Genomic DNA, 20,446 nt, shown 5'->3' with positions numbered 1-20,446 from the left:
GAGCAGACACCCAGAAACCGTGAAGAGGATCCACTCTGTAATTTGCCTTTTATATGAATAAAAATATTCAGTCAGGTGGGTCCAAACTTCTATCCAGTAGCGTACATATTCTTTCTATCCAGCCCTGCATTGCTATAGACAAAGCACTGGTGTTTTCACTGCCAGACTGAGAAACACACTATGCATCTGTATACACCTCTACTACTATCATTATCATTATCATTATCATTATCATTACAGTAGTTGAGCCTTTTCTGTGTTATGCCATCCTGGCAACACACACATAACGTGCCCAAAGCCAGGCGTTAGCTAGAGGGGTACAAAGCCCCCCAGCATCGGGCTGTGGAGCAGCGGAACGGTGCTCTCTGGAGTGATGGAGATCCATCCAGTACCTCTGGAGATGAGTTGGAGTGATCCAGAACTGCCCATCCAACATCTGCACCTGACCTCACTAATACTCAATCAAAACCTCACCGCAACATATAGTGAAAGCCTTCTCAGAAGAGTAGAGGCTGTTACTGCAGCAAAGGGGGACAAACTCACTATTAATACCTTTCATTTAAGAAGATATGCTGGATAAGCTATAAACCTTAGGATATTTAGGCCCAATCCAATTTGCCCCTACCACTCAGCCCTTAGCCCTCTCTTTTGTGCATTCACAAACCTTCTCTGAGGTCTACCTCTTCTCCTTCTACCCGGCAGCTCCATCTCCAACATTCTTTGCCCAATATATCCACTATTCCTCCTCAACACATGTCCAAACCATCTCAACCTGGCCTCTCTGGCTTTATCTCCAAACTGCTCCACCTTCACCGTCCCTCTGATCTGCTCATTTCTAATCTTGTCCAGCCTTGTCACTCCCAACGAAAATCTCAGCATCTTCATCTCTGCCACCTCCAGCTCAGCCTCCTGTCTTTTAGACAGAGCCACAGTCTCCAAACCAAACATCATAGCAGGACCACTACTGTCTTGTAGACCTTCCCTTTCACTCTTGCTGCTGTCCTTCTGTCACACATCAGCCCTGACACCCGTCTCCACCCACTCCATCCTGCCTGCGCCCTCTTCCTCACCTCTTTTCTACACTGTCCATTGCTCTGGATGGTTGACCCAAGATATTTGAAGTCATCCACCTTTACGACCTCTACTCCTTGCATCTTCACCTTTCCACCTGCCTCCCTCTCCAAACAGAATGCTATGAGAGAAAAGGAAAAACCGGCAACCGATGGCTGTGCGAGCGACCAGAGAAACCCACAAATGTGAGAATTTTCTAGATCTGTCGTTTGAATGTATTACGGTAGCTCGCAAGCTAACTTTCCCATTCCACCTTAAACAGTCCTGCAGTACTGATGCCTGAACCTGCTGCACCATTTAAGGCGGAATGGGAAAATTTGATTAAGAAGCTTGGTTTAATGCTTAGTTGAATTTTCTTCATAACAAGCACAAAATAATCGCATCCTAATGTCTCAGTAGCTGGCTACCTAACTTTTCCATTCCACCTTAAGTAGTCCGGCAGTTCTAACACCTGAAGCGTCAGAATGTTACTCCTGCACCATTTAAGGTGGAACGGGAAAATTCAAACAAGAAGCTGGCGAATCTCTGACTTCAGCTTCATATGAAGAATCGGGGGGTGAGTGATAACAAATATACCCCCCGCCTCTTTGAAGGCGTATGATGCTCTAAATGTGACTAAAACCCAGCAGTGAGGAGCTGAACTTTCCCCTGCTCTGCTGTCACTGAGGTTTGTCCCATTTCGTAGGGCAAGATTTCAAACCACTAACTCAGTTCCAAGGGGTTAGGGTGACCCTCGGAAACAAGGGGTAAAAAGAAAAGCAAGGACGGAAACAAGTACGGATAAAAATTGGGTCGATTTCTCTCCGGTGTTGTCGGCCACTGCGAAAAACATCTCTATCTTCCTCTTCGTCTTCTTCTTCTTATTATAATCATTACAAACATCACAGGATTTGAGCCCTTTCTTTCGTGTAGCGCCTTTAAAAACAGCCTGGATAAAAAAAGGAGGCATTTCCAGGAGGTCAGTTAGAGGAAACAAGCCAAAGTTTCCAAAGAAACATGGAAGTCCCAGAGCAGAAATTAACAGCAACTCACACACACACACACACACACACACACACACGCAAGTGCAAGCACGCATTTCGTTAGTGTTAACTACTTATTCGTGTTCCACTACTTCCCTTTTCTGTTGTAGAACAAAAGTTAGAAAGAGGAAAGGCCTGCATTGGCTGCTAATAACTTGGCAAACGCTGCAGGACATTCGCACCAAACACACCAGCACTGCCCGACACATCTTAACAACAGCCAACGTGAACAACGAGTGCAAGACGAGCAACCGTCACTCGACTCCATGTTTAAGCATCACACACAACAAACCCTCTGTAAGCCTAAACCCGAACGTGAGTGTGTAGGCGGACATAAAGCATGCAAAGCTTGCTAGCACAGCTGCTCTGTGTACCAGTAAAAAAGGAAAAACACCTTGCAAAACTTGCAAGAAAGGGTGCACTTTTGGTTTCAGTAGGGGGGTGGGGGGCCGGGGGCTGGGGTACTATGAACCCGGAGCCCACCCACACATTCACTCTAACTAACACATTCGTTAACGGTAGAAGTTCACACTCCACGTTCTGCTCTAGTCTCAGGTTACTGTTGCCACGATATTATGTAGGTAGTACAGCAATAACTAAAGCCGTATACTCTGAAACTGTCCCTGGGGGTGGGGGGTGGGGGGGATGTCCCCTCAAGGGCACATCTCAGTACTTTTAGTCACTGTAATGGTATTTTCTAAGCTGTACTGGCTCCTCACACCCCGTCTTTTATTTCACTGTTCTGTCTTAAAACCTTATGAAAATGTACAAATACGTACTTCTTCACTGGGAAAGACCTCTTTAAGGTGCACAACTGAACCTTATAGTGGGGACATTTCACCTCCGCATTTGACCCATCCGTGCAGTGAAACACCACATACACACTAGTGAAGACACACACACTCACTAGGGGGCAGTGAGCACACTTGCCCAGAGCGGTGGGCAGCCCTATCCACGGCGCCTGGGGAGCAGTTGGCGGTTAGGTGTCTTGCTCAAGGACACCTCAGTCATGGACTGTCATTTCAGAGGATTGAACCTCAGGGGATCAAACTGGCGACCTTCCCAGTCACAAGGCTGGTTCCCCAACTTCCAGCCTACACCTGCCCATGAAATAAAGCCCTCCAGCACTGGGCTGTGGAGCAGTGGAACTGTGTTCTCTCAAGTGATGGAGCTCCATGCAGGACATTTGGGACGAGCTGGAGTGGCCCAGAAAGATCATTCAGCATCAGTACCTGACCTTAATAATGCACCAGTGGCTGAATGCAATCAAGTCCTCACAGCAATGTTCTAGTGTAGCTCATCACTGAGGAAGTTCTGTACAGCAAGAGCTCATGTTAACGTGGAGCATCAGCTACAACATGTATTAACATTGCTCAACATTTATATCGAATGTGTTTGTGCCTTCATATTCAGCCTGGTTAATTGGATTTACTGCAGTCGGTAAAGCACTGAATAAAAATAAATGTAATTGTAGGTTTATTATTACTATAATAATAGTGCTTTTTATACTACAGACTCTATTCCATCTGTTCCAACCGGTTAAATCTCAGAAAAACTAAATATTATGATGCATATTGCGTATAATGAAAATTCTTGAAGTATTGTGATGCTATATTTTAAGGGCGACTATGGAAATAGATGTAGCGGTATATCGAGAGCCACTGTGCAGTTCTACGAAAACAGATTTTCATCAGTCATGTCAGTCATTTTATATCACTCCACAGAAGTGAAAAGACGCAGTGAGCATTGCTCGCTTACGTGGTCCAGCAGTAGCGCCACAACCACAACCACAACAGCGACGGTTCGAACCTCAGTCCGGGTGCTGGCTCACGTGGTCCGGCGGCGGTGACTGTGTTTACGCAGTCGTGGGCTGGAGGTCAGGGAACCAGCCCTGTGACCAGAAGGTCACCAGTTTGATCCCCTTGGCTGACAGTCCATGACTGAAGTGCCTTTGAGCGAGGCACCTAACCACCAATTGCTCCCCGGGTGCCGTGGATAGGGCTGCCCACCGCTCTGGGCAAGTGTGCTCACTGCCCCCTAGTGGGCGTTTCACTGCACGGATGGGTTAAATGCAGAGGTCTGATTTCACAGTGTGTAAACACAGAGACAGATGGTTGTAAATTCTATTCTATTCTATGCTGCACGTTAGGCAATTGTGAATTGGTTGATGTAAACACGTCTCTGAATAAGGGAAGAGCAAAATGAGTGCAACCTCACCCTCTTCCTTTCCTCTGTTTCCACTTCCCCTGTTCTAACATACATGCTTTACTCGCACGGGGTACACACACACACACACACACACACACACACACACACACACACACACACACACACACACACACACACACACACACAGCAAACTGATCAAACACAACGAAACCTGCACTCTCACTCCTAAAGTCTGATTAATGCCAGTCCAGTTAAATGTTAGAAGTCACAGTTAAACATCTTTTGGTCATTTATGTAATTAATAGCTGAACAGAAAAGAGATTTGATTGATTAAAGCCAAACCAGGTATTGGCTTGACTTACAAACACTGGATGAACCCGGAGGATGGGGTCAACTACACTGCTTTGCAGAAGAATTGTCTACCGTAATTACTATTAGACAGACAGCTAGAAGGCTAGATAGACAGATAGACAGATACATACCAGTAGCAGTCAACAGTTATAATAATAAAAGTGATGCAATATAACAAGAATATATACAAAAACCTATCTACAGGCATATATACAACTAGAAATATACCAAAAATATTCATGAGTGTAGTCTCATTACAGTATAAGAGTGACCCTTATACCCTAATACGCTCTTGCGACTTGTTGCTTTATCACGGAAAAAACATTTCTTTGTATTTTAATAATAATGCTAGTGTTTTATTTTTTTCCCCTGAACAATTATAAAGCTCAGGGCAGTGAGACAGGTGTGCACTCACCTGGGCAAACAGGTAGGCCATGGTGATGTCATCCAGGACAGGAGCCTCAGAGGTCTTAGTGACGCCATAACGATGAGCACTGCTTGGTCCACTGCCGTACCAGCCAGGGAAATAAAACCTAGAGAAAGAGAGGAGGGGGGGGGGGGCAGAGAGAGAGAGAAGACAAAGGAGAGGGGGGGCAGAGAGAGAGAGAGAAGACAAAGGAAAATGAGGAATCTGTCCCACAATATATATATATATATATAATAAATAATTAAGTGAGACTCATTTGAGGGGAAAAACATTACCACTTAATAATCTGTATCCCAATACTGGCCTCTGCAAAATGCCTGTAATTATGGCCTGTACAAGAAGTATTCTGCGGTCTGTGCAGGCTAAGCTATGCAAACCGCACTGACGCAAATAGGGTATGATGTGAGTACGTACCAGAGGCGTGAACTCAAGTCAGAAGACTTGAATTTGAGTCAAACTCAAATGACAAATTTGACTGCTTGAGACTCGACTGATTTTTGGTTGGCTGAGATCATTTGAGTACTGAGCTAGTTTTCATTTGAATCCTATGTATCGCTGTTGTGAGAAGAAAACCTCGTATCTCCAAAATTAGAACTTTACAGGAGAAGGAAAAAACCTACTTTACTTTTAAAGTAAGTCAGTGCAACCAGACGTTTTTCCAAAGTCATTTTATGTCATTACTTTTAGTCCATTCATCATGAAATTTACACACAATGTAAAGAGCAACAGGCCTTTTCACATTAAAGTGGTGTGAAAAAGTGTTTGCCCTTAAAAACCCCTCGGAAACCCTCCGACGTAAAGACTCGCTGTAAAAGACTCGCTGCCAGTTATCACAAACGTTTGACTGCAGTTGTTGCTGCTGAGGGTGGCCCAACCAGTTATTAGGTTTAGGGGGCAATCACTTTTTCACACAGGGCCCTGTAGGTTTGGATTTATTTTTCCCCTCAATAATAAAGACCTTAATTTATGAACGACATTTTGTGTTTACTTGTGTCATCTTTGTCTAATATTTAAATTTGTTTGGTGACCTAAAACATTTAAGTGTGACGAATAAGAAATCAGGAAGGGGGCAAACACTTTTTCACACCACTGTAGATACACACACAGACAGACAGACAGACAGACAGATAGATAGACAGACAGAGACAGATAGACAGACAGACAGACAGACAGACAGAGACAGACAGACAGGTAGGTAGGTAGACAGACAGACAGACAGACAGACAGATAGACAGACAGACAGAGACAGAGAGAGAGAGATGGACAGACACACAGACAGATACATAGCCAGACAGACAGGTAGGTAGGTAGACAGACAGGCAGACAGATAGACAGACAGACAGAGACAGAGAGAGAGAGATGGACAGACACACAGACAGATACATAGCCAGACAGACAGGAAGGTAGGTAGACAGACAGAGACAGATAGACAGACAGACAGACAGACAGACAGAGACATAGACAGATAGATGTACAGACACACAGATAGATACACAGCCAGACAGATAGATAGATAGATAGATAGATAGATAGATAGACAGACAGATAGACAGACAGACAGACAGATAGATAGATAGATAGACAGACAGACAGACAGATAGACAGACAGACAGACAGATAGATAGATAGATAGATAGATAGATAGACAGAGACATAGACAGATAGATGGACAGACACACAGATAGATACATAGCCAGACAGATAGACAGATAGATAGATAGATAGATAGATAGACAGACAGACAGACAGACAGATACATAGATAGACAGACAGACAGACAGACAGACAGCCCCTACAGTTGAACCTTCAGATCCACACATCAACGCCTTTTCACCCAACCCCCCCAGATTTAACACTCACTGTAGTTCCCATGGAGATTTTATATGAATGTACTTATTTATAAATGCAAATATTAAGAACTGGCCAATAAATCCATCTTTGTGATTGTGTTCCTCTCCTCGTGTGTGAGGAGTAAAGGCATGTGCACATGGCCACACACACTCAGGATTTTTAAACAAACACACACACACACACACACACACACACACACACACACACACACACACACACACACACCACAGCACGTTATCAGGTTCAGTAGCTGAGGCATTGGTAATTTCAGCGCTGAGTAATTCAGAGCACTGACAGTCCGTAGTTGACTAACAGTGAGATCTGCTCTTTGAACTACGTTCACGCAGATCAGAACATTCCAAAAAGAAAGAACGAAACCTGCCGTGATCATTTTCACTCAGCTGCACGTAACAGAAGAAGCTTCAACTGAACATGTGCTTCACTGAACGTGAAGAGCAGCACAGACAACCTTCACTCAGGCTGCTGCAACCACTGTTTTCTGCTCTGTACCGTAATTATATGTGTTTATGAGTAACAGCCTGTCATTCAGTGTCAGAAACCACAGAAACAAGACAGTTTAAGATCCCTGAACGACTCCACTACAGGCAGGCAGGCACGCAGTTTTAACCGACACAGACTTCAGCCTCCATGCATGTATTGGCTGATCGACTACACCTGGGGTAAGAGGGGGGGGGGGGAGGAAAAACAAGGGGGTGAGTAAGAAAAATGAGGAGTGGGCTATAAGCTGGGTGTACACTAAGGCCCGATCCCGTTTCTTCTTTTTACCCCTACCCCTTGTTTTCAAGTGCCACCTTAACCCCTTGGAGCTGAGTGACGAGGAGTAGTGGTTGAAATCTTGCCCTACGAAATGGGAAACCTCTTCATTATCAGCTACTGGCGCCGCTCTGTAGGCGACCCTGCCCGTCTGCAGGGACAGCAGAGGAGGGGAAGGTTCAGCTCCTCACTGCTGGGCTTTAGTTACATTTAGGGATCAGACGCCTTCAAAGAGGGGGGCAGTTATTTATTATCACCCCCCCCTAATTCTTCAGTGATGTGAAGCTGAAGTCAGAGATTCGCCAGATTCTTGTCTGAATTTTCCCGTTCCACCTTAAATGGTGCAGCAGTTACATTCTGACGCTTCAGGTGTCGGAACTGCCAGACTATTTAAGGTGGAATGGAGAAGTTAGCTAGCTAGATACTGAGACATTAGGATGCGATTATTTTGCACTTGTTATGAAGAAAATTAAACTAAGATGAAACAGCGGTTATCGTGATTTTTTAACAGAGAAAATTCTCACATCTGTGGGTTTCTCTGGTCTCTTGTGCTTCATTTTTACCGGCTTTTCTTTCTTTCTTATAACAATCTGTTTGAAGTCTCTTATAAATTTCCGTTTGGAAGGTCATGTAGCCCCAACACTTCCGCCTGCGCCTCTATCTCAACAAGGCGTGGGACACCCTACACCCCTAGACATGAAAACGTAGTGGTAGGGCCAAGTGTAAAATGCGATAGGGCCTAAAATATTTTAAAATTCCTCACAGATTCAGAAAACAGAGCGCACCCCACACTTAACATCAGTCTTTAACAGAATTTCAAGTGAGGATGTGCACACTAGACAATAAGGTAAAGAGAATGTAACACACATATCGAGTTTCGTCTACCAAAAGAACAGCAGCTCTCCCTCGTTATTGGGGCAGTCGTGGGCTGGAGGTCAGGGAACCGGCCTCGTGACCGGAAGGTCGCCGGTTCGATCCCCAGAGCCGACAGCACATGACTGAGGTGTCCTTGAGCAAGACGCCTAACCCCCAACTGCTCCCTGGGTGCTGCGGATTGGGCTGCCCACCGCTCCAGGCAAGTGTGCTCACTGCCCCCTAGTGTGTGTGCGCTCACTAGTGTGTATGTGGTGTTTCACTTCATGGACGGGTTAAATGCGGCGGTGAAATTTCCCCATTGTGGGACTAATAAGGGTCACTTAATCTTAATTATCACGTGATAAACAAAGTTAAACTGGACTGAACCTGCTTGTGCTTTCACGCACACACCAGAGTCGTAGTGAAAACACAAACTGGGGACGAATCTGGGGATTGAGACGCGGACAGTATCACAGCCAGAGCTGGAGAAATATTTCACTACAAATTCAATTGGCAAAGGGAGTAATTATTTGCTTGAACTCAACAAGCAGCTCCTCCATGTCCACTCATGAATGCACTCATGTCTTTCTTTTGTCTTCCCCTTTTTTCTAGCTCTCTTATCGGCTATTGCCTGAATCACTCCTGCAAATGCATCACCGAACATCTCAGTCTGCAGAGCTCATGAACGCTTTGAGACATAAAACTCAAAAGTGTTTGAAAATACAAGAGGATCTCCAATCACTTCAGAGTTTGACTGGAAGGACCAAAGACTCGTTTTTCCTGTCACACAACCAGATCATCCACACTGTCAATCACTTCTCATCATGCTCCTGGCCTGGAACATTGCTGATCAGAGTTAAACTCTGGTTAATAATCGTGTGCCGCAGACCTGGCTTCAGGGAAATAGGGTAGCAAAAGTAACACGGACAGACAAACAGATAGACAGACAGACAGATTAACATCTCTCCACTGGAAACATAAGATACGGTTTCTCTCAAAAAATCAAAAACATGCGTATCATATCAAAACATCACTGAGTGCGTTTATATTAACTTTTATGAATCATCTGATAACTGCAGGAAATCAGATGTTGTCAGTGAGCTGATCAATGCGTTTACATGCACTTGAGTAATCAGATAATGGGGAAACTCCAGGTCCACATGAGTCAGACAGTAATCAGATTTCTGCTTTATAACCAGCCAATAAACTCACAAAAGAGGTGATGTAAAGTTAAACTTCATGTCGTGGCTTAAAAAAAAAAAAAAAAATTTACCTGAATATATGGACAAACATCATCTAGAAAATAAAGAATATTTACAACCCCAATTCCAGTGAAGTTGGGATGCTGTGTAAAACATAAATAAAACCAGAATACGATGATTTGCAAATCCTTTTCAACCTACATTCAACTGAATCCGCTACAAAGACGAGATATTTAACGTTCAAAGGGATAAACTTTATTGTTTTTTGCAAATATTCACTCATTTTGAATTTGATGCCTGCAACACGTTCCAGAGAAGTTGGGACAGGGGCGTGTTTCCCACTGTGTTACATCACCTTTCCTTTAACACTCAATAAGCGTTTGGGAACTGAGGACACTGATTGTTGAAGCTTTGTAGGTGGAATTCTTTCCCATTCCTGCTTGATGTCCAGCTTCAGCTGCTCAGCAGTCCGGGGGGCTCCGCTGTCGTATTTTGAGCTTCATAATGCGCCACACATTTTCAATGGGAGACGGTCTGGACTGCAGGCAGGTCAGTCTAGTACCCGCACTCTTTTACTACGAAGCCACGCTGTTGTAACACGTGCAGAATGTGGCTCGGCATCGTCTTGCTGAAATAAGCAGGACGTCCCTGAAAAAGACGCTGCTTGGATGGCAGCAGATGTTGCTCCAAAACCTGCATGTACCTTTCAGCATTAATGGGGCCTTCACAGATGTGTAGGTTACCCCTGCCATGGGCACTAACACCCCCCCCCCACCACCCCCCACCCCACCATCAGAGATGCTGGCTTTTGAACTTTGCGCTGAAAACAATCCAGACAGTCCTTTTCCTCTTTAGCCCGGAGGACACGACGTCCATGATTTCCAGAAACAGTGTGAAATGTGGACGCGTCAGACCACAGGACACTTTTCCACTCTGCGTCAGTCCATCTCAGTTGAGCTCGGCCCAGAGAAGCCGGCGGCGTTTCTGGGTGGTGTTGATATGTGGCTTCGCTTTGCATGGCAGAGTTTTAACCTGCACTTGTAGACGGAGCGACGAACTGAGTTCACTGACAGTGGTTTTCCGAAGTGTTCCTGAGCCCATGTGGGAATATCCGTTACAGAATGATGTGGGTTTTTAATGCAGTGCCACCTGAGGGGTCGAAGGTCACGGGCGTTCAGTGTTGGTTTTCTGCCTTGCCACTTACCTGCAGAGATTTCTCCAGATTCTCTGAATCTTTTGATGATATTATGGACTGTAGATGATGAAACCCCTAAATTCCTTGCAACTTCATGATGAGAAACATTGCTCTTAAACTGTTGGACTATTTGCTCACGCAGTTGTTCACAAAGTGGTGAACTTTGCTTGTGAACGACTGAGCCTTTCAGGGATGCTCCCTTTATACCCAATCATGACACTCACCTGTTTCCAACTGTGGAATGTTCCAAACAGGTGTTTTTTGAGCATTCCTCAACTTTCCCAGTCTTTTGTTGCCCCTGTCCCAACTTCTTTGGAACATGTTGCAGGCATCAAATTCAAAATGAGTGAATATTTGCAAAAAACAATAAAGTTTATCCGTTTGATCATTAAATATCTCGTCTTTGTAGTGTTTCAGTTGAATGTAGGTTGAAAAGGATTTGCAAATCATCGTATTGTTTTTAATTATGTTTTACACAACGTCCCAACTTCACTGGAATTGGGGTTGTAAATCCATCATTTCCTCAAGCATATATTTCAAAAATATGTCTCTCCAAAAGTGTCTTGCTGCATTTTGAGGCGAGGCTGCTCGCTTATTTCCAGTACAGCAATCTGTTTCGCACATGCTCAGACTGAGAAATCCGAAAGAGATCAGAGTAAAGAGTCACAGCACTGAGAAATCTGATTACTGAGCCAAAATCCAGCCTCTTTGTCAGGTTCCTTAACCAGATGGTGTTTACATGACCATTTGAATAGTCAGATATCTGCAGAAATCCGATTATGATCGGATCACTGAGTGCATGTAAACGGTGTCGCATCATATATAATAATTTTCTATATTGTTACACTTCTTAAACTAGATAATAATGGATGTGTGCTGTGCTGGCTGTTGGCGTGACTTAATTGTAAAATATTTTTTTAAATGAAGTGAAAAAAATGAACCTAAACGTTATTAGCTACCTTATTCTGAAGAGGAGCTTCTCATTGGTGGACTCATCTGCTTTGAAGATGTGACTGGGTGGATACCACATACGGTCACTCTCCCTCATCAAGGCAAACAGGCTGCAGTACAGTGGACTGATACCTGCAGAAGAGACAAAAACACATACAGCAAAACACACCCGAGAAAAAAATCACTGACAAACGGGAGCTCAGAATGATGCTGATGATAGACAGCCGGGGCGAACCGTGGCGATCGAAGCCAGGCCTTCGGTCTGGGCTCTGCTTGTCTAAACAGACGTAAAGCACCTCTATGATAATGCAATCCCAATGGGATTCTTGCTGTGTGTTTGCACTAAGCCAGCAAAGATGGGCAGTGATGTGGCTGCTCTGGATTAAACACCAGCATTTAACACTACAAGACATCCCCTGTTTTATCTGAAGCTTGCAGCTGATATTTTAATGTATATTTTACATTAGCAGTTCAGTAAGAGCCCTTGGCACAGAGCTGCTGCTGTTTTATGTTTAACATCTAATTGAGATTGGTCGATTGCTTAATTCCACCATCAGTTCCTGTGTTACAGGGCTTTAGCTCCTGATTGGATCTCTTCTGTTAAGTGTTAAAGGCCTTAACCCTTTTGCTTACGACAGAAATTGAACAATAAAATGAGAGCACCAGTACAAGAAGCACAGAGTTTAAATACAATACGGCTTAGTTTGCTTTTGTTCTGCAATATGGAGAAAAAGATTGTGCTACAAAAAGTTCAGTGCAAATATATGTTTGAGAACTGATATAATTACTGATGAACGTTTGCTGATTTAAATAAAATTACAAACCTGGAAAACATGTTTGCCTTAATCAAATCAAAAAAATCTTTTAGCGATGTTAAAAGAGGAATTTCACTGGTAAATTCATCCCGAGTGGTTTGGTGTGAAATGCTCTGTTCTAGTGAAACTGACCGAATAAAGAATTGTCCACAGTGGTGGTGATAGGAACCAGATGTCTGAAGAGTTTAATGCCTCTAAAAGCTTCCTCACAGAAAGTTATTGCACAAAATGGTTATCTATATGCTACCTGATATCCGAAATGCCATTTTTCGACAGTTCTGAGATGAATCTTTAACTACTGATCCCTTTATCTTTCCGTTAAAAGCTTCACACACACACTACATTTCCAAAAGTTTTCACTCCCCCATCCAAATCATTGAATTCAGGTGTTCCAGTCACTTCCGTGGCCACAGGTGTATAAAGCCGAGCCCCTAGGCCTGCAGACTGCTTCTACAGACATTAGTGAAAGAATGGGTCGCTCTCAGGAGCTCAGTGAATTCCAGCGTGGTACCGTGATCGGACGCCACCTGTGCAGCAAGTCCAGTCGTGAAATTTCCTCACTACTAAATATTCCACAGTCCACTGTCAGTGGGATTATAACAAAGTGGAAGCGATTGGGAACGACAGCAACTCAGCCACGAAGAGGTCGGCCACGTAAAATGACAGAGCGGTCAGCGGATGCTGAGGGGCATAGAGCGCAGAGGTCACCGGCTTTCTGCAGAGTCGATCGCTACAGACCTCCAAACTTCATGTGGCCTTCAGATCAGCTCAAGAACAGCGTAGAGAGCTTCATGGAATGGGTTTCCATGGCCGAGCAGCTGCATCCAAGCCTTACATCACCAAGCGCAGTGCAAAGCGTGGAATGCAGTGGTGTAAAGCGCCGCCACTGGACTCTAGAGCAGTGGAGACGTGTTCTCTGGAGTGACCAATCACGCTTCTCCGTCTGGAAATCTGATGGACGAGTCTGGGTTTGGCAGTTGCCAGGAGACGGTGCTTGTCTGACTGCACTGTGCCAAGTGTAAAGTTTGGTGGAGGGGGGATCATGGTGTGGGGGTGTTTTTCAGGAGTTGGGCTCGGCCCCTTAGTTCCAGGGGAAGGAACTCTTAAACTTGACTGGCCTGCACAGAGTCCTGACCTCAACCCCATAGAACACCTTTGGGATGAATTAGAGTGGAGACTTTCTCATCCAACATCAGTGTCTGACCTCACAAATGCGCTTCTGAAAGCCTTCCCAGAAGAGTTGAAGCTGTTGTAGCTGCAAAGGGTGGGCCAACATCCTATTAAACCCTATGGATTAAGAATGGGATGTCACTCAATTTCATATGCGTGTGAAGGCAGATGAGCGAATACTTTTGGCGATACAGTGTAAAATTTAGAGGACACTCGCAGGTTCACTGGTTGTTTTGAAAAGTAAATAAAATGTTTTGCACATACTGTGATCCCTGGCTCCCATCACCACCACTGTAAAGAAATATGAATGCGGACCCCTCAGGTCTTTCTAGATCTTCAGAGGAGCCCTGAAGATTTCTGGAACCGAACATATTTATTTTACAGAATTATAGATGATTCCATGAAAAAGTTAAACAGGTTCACGTCCAGAAATCCTTAGGTTTCCTCTGAAGATCCTGAAGGCCTTGAGGGGTCCTCACTGGATTTATTACACACTGGTGGTTGTTGATATTTGCAACCGCTCTATAATTGGTCCAAATCTGTCCTTTTGTTAAAGCACACAGTTTCAAATACTGAAACTATCAAAAAAGTACTGGCACACAGTTTTTTCAAAGACAGAGCTAGTGTAGCTTTATTTTTCCCATTATGCCTTATATATTCACCCATAAATACATTAAATATGTACCCGATTTATATGAGGACACCTTGGATTAAATGTGGTCATCACATTATTTATTGTGCTATCTCTATGGTTTTAAAGAGGAAGAGGTTAGGAAGGTGAGAGGAAATTCAACTGTGAGAAGAGAAGGTGTTCAGCCACAGTGAGAAGCAAATAACCATTCATCTGCAGCAAGGAGTCCCACAAAGCAACACCTGCAGATGTTTTAATGCAAAGCAACTATGTTGAACCTTTTTGTACAGATCAGTTTATTAGGCTATATGTTCACCTACATTGAAATGTAACGTTCAAGCTTAATATGAAAAGCAATAAAGAATCTATAATTAAATGATAAATAACATACAAACATACTGCATAATGATGAAGTCACATTTGTCTGAGCAGTTTACTGTTATATTACATACACATCACATATATCCCATATATCCCATTACACATTCCACTTACTGTATAGCTGCACTTTGTAGTTCTACAGTTACAGACTGTAGTCCATCTGAGTTAGTGTGTGTTGTGCTGGTCTGAGTAGATCAGACACAGCACTTTTTGAACACCTCAGCTGGACTAAGAACAGTCCACCAGCCAAAAATATCCAGCCAACAGCGTCCTGTGGCCGCTGATGAAGGACTAGAGGACGACCAACACAAACTGTGCAGCAGCAGATGAGCTGTCGTCTCTGACGACAGGAGTGTCTGATAGAGTGGACAGTGAGTGGACAGTGAGTGGCACTGCGGTGTCCTGTCCACTTGTACCAGCGCAACACACACTGACACACCAGTAGCAGGTCAGTGTTACTGAAGTGCTGAGAATGACCCACCACCCAAATAGGCCCTGCTTTGTGAGGGTCCTGGGTGTGCTCTGACCACTGACGAACAGGGTAACAGGGGCTTAATAAGTTATATAGAGAATTAGAACTACAAAGTGCTCCTATGTAGTAAGTGGAGCTGATAAAATGGACAATAAGTCAGTTCAGCGCTGAGAATGATCTATCACCCAAATAACATCTAGTCAGGTGGTCCTATGTCCTATATCCTATACACATAGTGAAGACCCAGACTAGCTCAATCCAAAAACCCTCCATGAAAAACAATAATGTAGCCAGCCCGGGAGAGGGTCACCAGGACCTGCTCCAGGAGCCAGCCCTGGGGGTAGCATCCCTCGCCAAGCGCCCGGTGGCCGGGCAGCCCATGTAACCCGGCCGGGCTCAGCCTGAAGAGGCAACGTGGGGAGACCATGTGGGAACACCACCCACAAGGTCCAGCATGGGGGAGCGGTGCAGTGCCGTACAGGCGGGGGGAGATTGTAGGGGGGCCCTTGGTGGCCTAGGCCCCTGTGGCAGAAACATAGAGCTTGGCAGCTCTCGATGCAGAACAGCCAACCACATAACTGTCCTCAGTTTGCGCTTCATTCCACATCTCATGTTGTCTGTGTTGTGATAACAGACAACAAATTGGTGCTTTGAGTGCAGCCACTCACTACAACTGTACGCAAAAGAGGTTTTTAAGAAGTTTTTTAAAGTTTTCTTCTTCAAAAAAAAAAGAACCTCTGCAAAAGACCTGATGTGCCTGGTGTGAGATGCCCATGTAATCGTTAAGACGTTAAGGTACTGCAAGTGGTGCCCAAGCTACTGATGGCTAGTCAGAGCGCTTTAACGCCAGAATGGAGATTTATATGCAGGTGTCAACATGAGAGGAGGCCTAGCGCTCATGTAAACAGGAAGCAGAGACAGTGGGGACAGGAAGTAGCACAAGCCCACATTAGCATCACGCTTCACGGTGGCTAATGCCAACGCTGATAAGACAGGAGAGAACACAGTGTGACTTTTCACTCGACACATACTCACACACACACGCCGGGACGTTCACTGACTTCTGCATTGCCGTAGTGAAGTAACACTACCTACCTAAACCTAATCCCAACCACAGCACTGAAAAAGTCCATATCGGAATCTGCTCCTTTAGTTCTTCCCAAAAAAAAAGGGCTGTTTTTGGTGGGAAGCAGCAAAATCCACACCGGTACAAAACTGCCATGTCATCATATCATCACGAGGACGCTCGGCCCTCATAAAGTGCTGAGGATCAGTACACACACACACACACACACACACACACACACACACACACACACACACACACTCACACACACACACACACACACACAGGTCAAGGTCAAGACAAACAAGAAGGAGGAATTAGAAATTTGAAAAAGAACTGAGATGGGAGCGTGAGGGGGAGCCGGTCTTTATCAGGACAGAGGAGGAGACAGAGGGTGGAGACAGATAACGAAGTGGACAGAACAAGAGAGAGTGGAACAAATCCATTTTAGGAAAATAGAAGAGGAAAAAAAATACATACAGATATATACAGCATCCATCAGCATTTCACTCGTGACACGGTCTCCTGTAACTCTGACCAAGACTACTAAAAATATTCCTAATTGAGGCATTAATTAATTAATCCACATCTACCGCGTAATTAGATTAGATCAGAATATTTAAAACAAACAACAAAAGCTTCCTGTTTGTTAATGTGTGTAAATAAGCAAGAAAGAAGGACGAAGAAAGAAAGCGTGAAAGATGAAATACAGATGAAATTAAAAAAACAAAATTAATAAGAAAGACAGACAGAAAGAAAGACAGAAAGACAGACAGACAGAAAGACAGACAGACAGACAGAAAGAAAGACAGACAGAAAGACAGACAGAAAGAAAGACAGCAAGAAAGACAGAAAGACAGACAGACAGACAGACAGCAAGAAAGACAGAAAGACAGACAGACAGACATAAAGAAAGAAAGACAGACAGCAAGAAAGACAGACAGACAGACAGAAAGAAAGACAGACAGACAGAAAGACAGACAGACAGACAGAAAGAAAGACAGACAGACAGAAAGACAGACAGACAGAAATAAAGACAGACAGAAAGAAAGAAAGAAAGAAAGAAAGAAGGACAGAAAGACAGAAAGGCCAATGAAACAGAGAAATGAATAAAAACGTGAGGTATAAAATGTAACGGTCACTTTATCTGGACGGTCCCCTATAGAGGCGCTACAGCTACTTCAATCATTAACACACCTTCTGGTGACCCCAGTTGATCATCAGCCACACTGGTTAGGGTTAGGAGTAGATGGAGGCTTCGCCTTGAGGTTAAGGTCAGGGTTAGGTTTAGGGTTTAAGGGTAGATTTAATACCCGTTCACAGCGAACGTCCGGTTGAAGTGAATCTAATGGGCATTTGATTGTTACTGAAAGGCAGGCTGAGCATCACAAAGCATCTAGAGTGAAGCATCTGCGTTACATTCAGCTTCAAGGTCAGTGGCATTTAATGACTATTCAGTTGAACGTTGCTGGAATACACACTGAACATTTACAAAGACTCTGCAGTGGACCGTCCAAATAAAGTGTAACCGATGTCACTTCTGCACAGCCCGTATTTAAAATTCAGCAAAGGAAACAGTAACTGTGCATTAAAAGGCACTGAAGCGTGTTCTCTATAGAGGACGTGTTAACTCATCTACACTCACACATTCAACAACATGTGATTTGACCTGCAGACAACCCCAACACCGCCCCCCAACACACACACACACACACACACACACACACACACACACACACACACACACACTATTTTAAATAAACACATTTATTTCATCACTACATTTTACAGTTGCAACACGGTATCGTCAGAACAAATCCTTGTATCTCCAAAATAGCAACTTTACAGGAGAGGTAAATAACGTACCTCGCTTTTCATGTAAGTCAATGGAACCAGAATTTTATCCAAGTCATTTTGGGCCGTTTGTTTTGGTCGGTTCATCGTTAAATTTACATATAGTGCAAAGTGCAACAGGCTTCTTCAAAATACGTCAACAACTGAAAAACAACAAAAATAAAAATATGAGGTTTTGTTCTGAAAGCGGCGCTATTAAAACACGTTAAGGAACCGATGTGATGTGTGTGATGTGTGTGATGTGGGTGCAAGACGCATAATTTCCGGTTTGCTCAGGATCTTATTTGTTATGCGATATTTTAATGTTCCATGTTAAAAATGCCAGATGTTTTAGAGCTCTACTTACACCGTATAAGAAAGATGAAATGTTTCCTCTTACAGTAACGAGACAGCTGCTGATCCTGTAATGAAACCTCTAGACTTCATTTAGAAACTCAGTCAGCGTGAGGAGACTGTGTGTGTGTGTGTGTGACTGGCAAAGACACATGACTGAAACTGAAACAACCACAGAACTGTCCACTGATGCCGCGACATTGCTTTAGTCTAGACGGCAGCACTGAAGGCTGGTACGCAAGTCACCAAGGGTTCATACGGGTTTGTAGGGGTTTATATTCGGGCTGCACAATATGGACAAAACACCAGCATTGCGATTATTCTGCTATATTTTCTAATCTCAATACGGCTTTTAATACATTACAGGGCCCACATCTGACATTATTCTCGTACTGTTTCTCTCCCTGAGGTTCACTTGCGACATCTGTGTGTGTTTATGAACCAAAAACAGACATAACCCAGTTTTACATGACCACAATTTTCCAAACTCTTCTTATACCCTAGAATTAAGCAGTAGGTTTTTGTTTCTGTGCCATTAAGACTGATGTATGGCAAACGAGCTCTGTGTTTACTGCTTGTCTTGTATTGTGCTTTACTCAAAAGCCTGTAGGCAGGTTTATGTAAATGTGATATTTACATCACAGAAACAGTCAAACTGTACAAAGTGGGGAGTGAACAGAATGTTTTGGAACCTTTGAACCGTCTACATACTACATCACACCGTTCCCTCTCAAAAACAAGTGAGGAAAATTCCGTATAACCCAAAAAAACACGGCGGATAAATAAACGACAGGTTCGACATAATTACTGATTCCAAGCTCAACGTTCACTTTTTGCGACATTTTAAGTCTGTTTTTTGGATTACATGAGCACCTCAACTCACCGACTCATCTACAGAAACACTTAGTCAGGAGGCTCAAAGACAAAAGGCCCTTATTCATCAAAGATGCATAAAAAAAATGATCATCTTCAATGGCATATGAACTAATCTGCCACTGATTCAGGAGACTTTCCTACAACGGGGGAGACGAGCCGAGGTTTCCGTGAAAACGATGAATCAGTTTCAGTGTGTAAAATCAAGCACCAGCCTACCAGCACCTAATTTACATATCATTTACATGAAGCATGTCCTAATTCATGCAGATTTTACAACAGGGAGCCAATAAAACGACTGCATTCGGCAGCTCATGAGCCGACGGCTATGCTTGAAGGAAGAGGTCAGTGTGGCATCAGTTTTCCTGCGAGATTTCATCCCGCTCCTCCTAGCTCCCACAGACAACCTGCACCGCTTTGTCCTGCTCCCACCCACAGCCCTGTACAGCTGGTTCCATCGACGTTAGTCACGGGTGAGCGTCACACGTCAGACTTGCCTTTATTTGGGTTACTCTCACCTAGTCATTTCCACAGCTGCCATTCTTGTATCTTTCAAGAAAGCAGTTCACAGGTTATACATGTGATTAACTACTTCCCAATTATTTAAACCGAGGTGTTCTTAGATATTATTTATACATGCTAATTATTGAGCGATTGTTATTATTTTATTTAGGCTATTTATTCATTTGCGGGAAAATTAGCACCACACCGTGAGATGCACCAGTGAGCTCAGACTTACACTTATTTCTTCTCTTCTTACTTTGTTGAGTGTTTACTGCGGGAAATATTCATGTGCAAACAAGTTAAAAGATGGGCTGAGTTGGAAAGCTTCATCAAATGAGCGCACACACATTTAAACACACATTATTAAAAATAATTTGTAGGCCAATGCTGAGAAGTTTTCTTCCGTACGAATTAAATGTGAGGCAAGTAGGTTTTCTATAAAATTCAGATTCCTTTATTGATCCCAGGTGAAAATTCCC

The 20,446-nt window shown here is 43.8% G+C and overlaps 1 protein-coding gene across 4 annotated transcripts in view; it reads right to left on the bottom strand.

The window, feature by feature from the left end:
- jak2a (Janus kinase 2a) overlaps positions 1 to 20,446 on the bottom strand; it is a 92,270-nt gene that overhangs the window by 30,028 nt on the left and 41,796 nt on the right. For 3 of the 4 annotated variants that reach the window (XM_017685088.2, XM_017685086.2, XM_037545948.1), the window contains 2 exons: positions 11,877 to 12,000; positions 5,029 to 5,146 (listed from right to left, as the gene is read on the bottom strand). In XM_017685088.2, the coding sequence (XP_017540577.2) occupies positions 5,029 to 5,146; positions 11,877 to 12,000 (242 nt within the window). Of the gene's footprint in view, positions 1 to 5,028; positions 5,147 to 11,876; positions 12,001 to 18,603; positions 18,623 to 20,446 lie in introns of those variants that run through there. The other variant, XM_037545949.1, reaches the window with a different exon arrangement.

The sequence above is a fragment of the Pygocentrus nattereri genome, chromosome 16, assembly GCF_015220715.1.
Source record: "Pygocentrus nattereri isolate fPygNat1 chromosome 16, fPygNat1.pri, whole genome shotgun sequence".
Lineage (NCBI taxonomy): Eukaryota > Metazoa > Chordata > Actinopteri > Characiformes > Serrasalmidae > Pygocentrus > Pygocentrus nattereri.
Note: the sequence above shows the minus strand (reverse complement) of the source record. Positions and strands in the feature narration are given on the sequence as shown.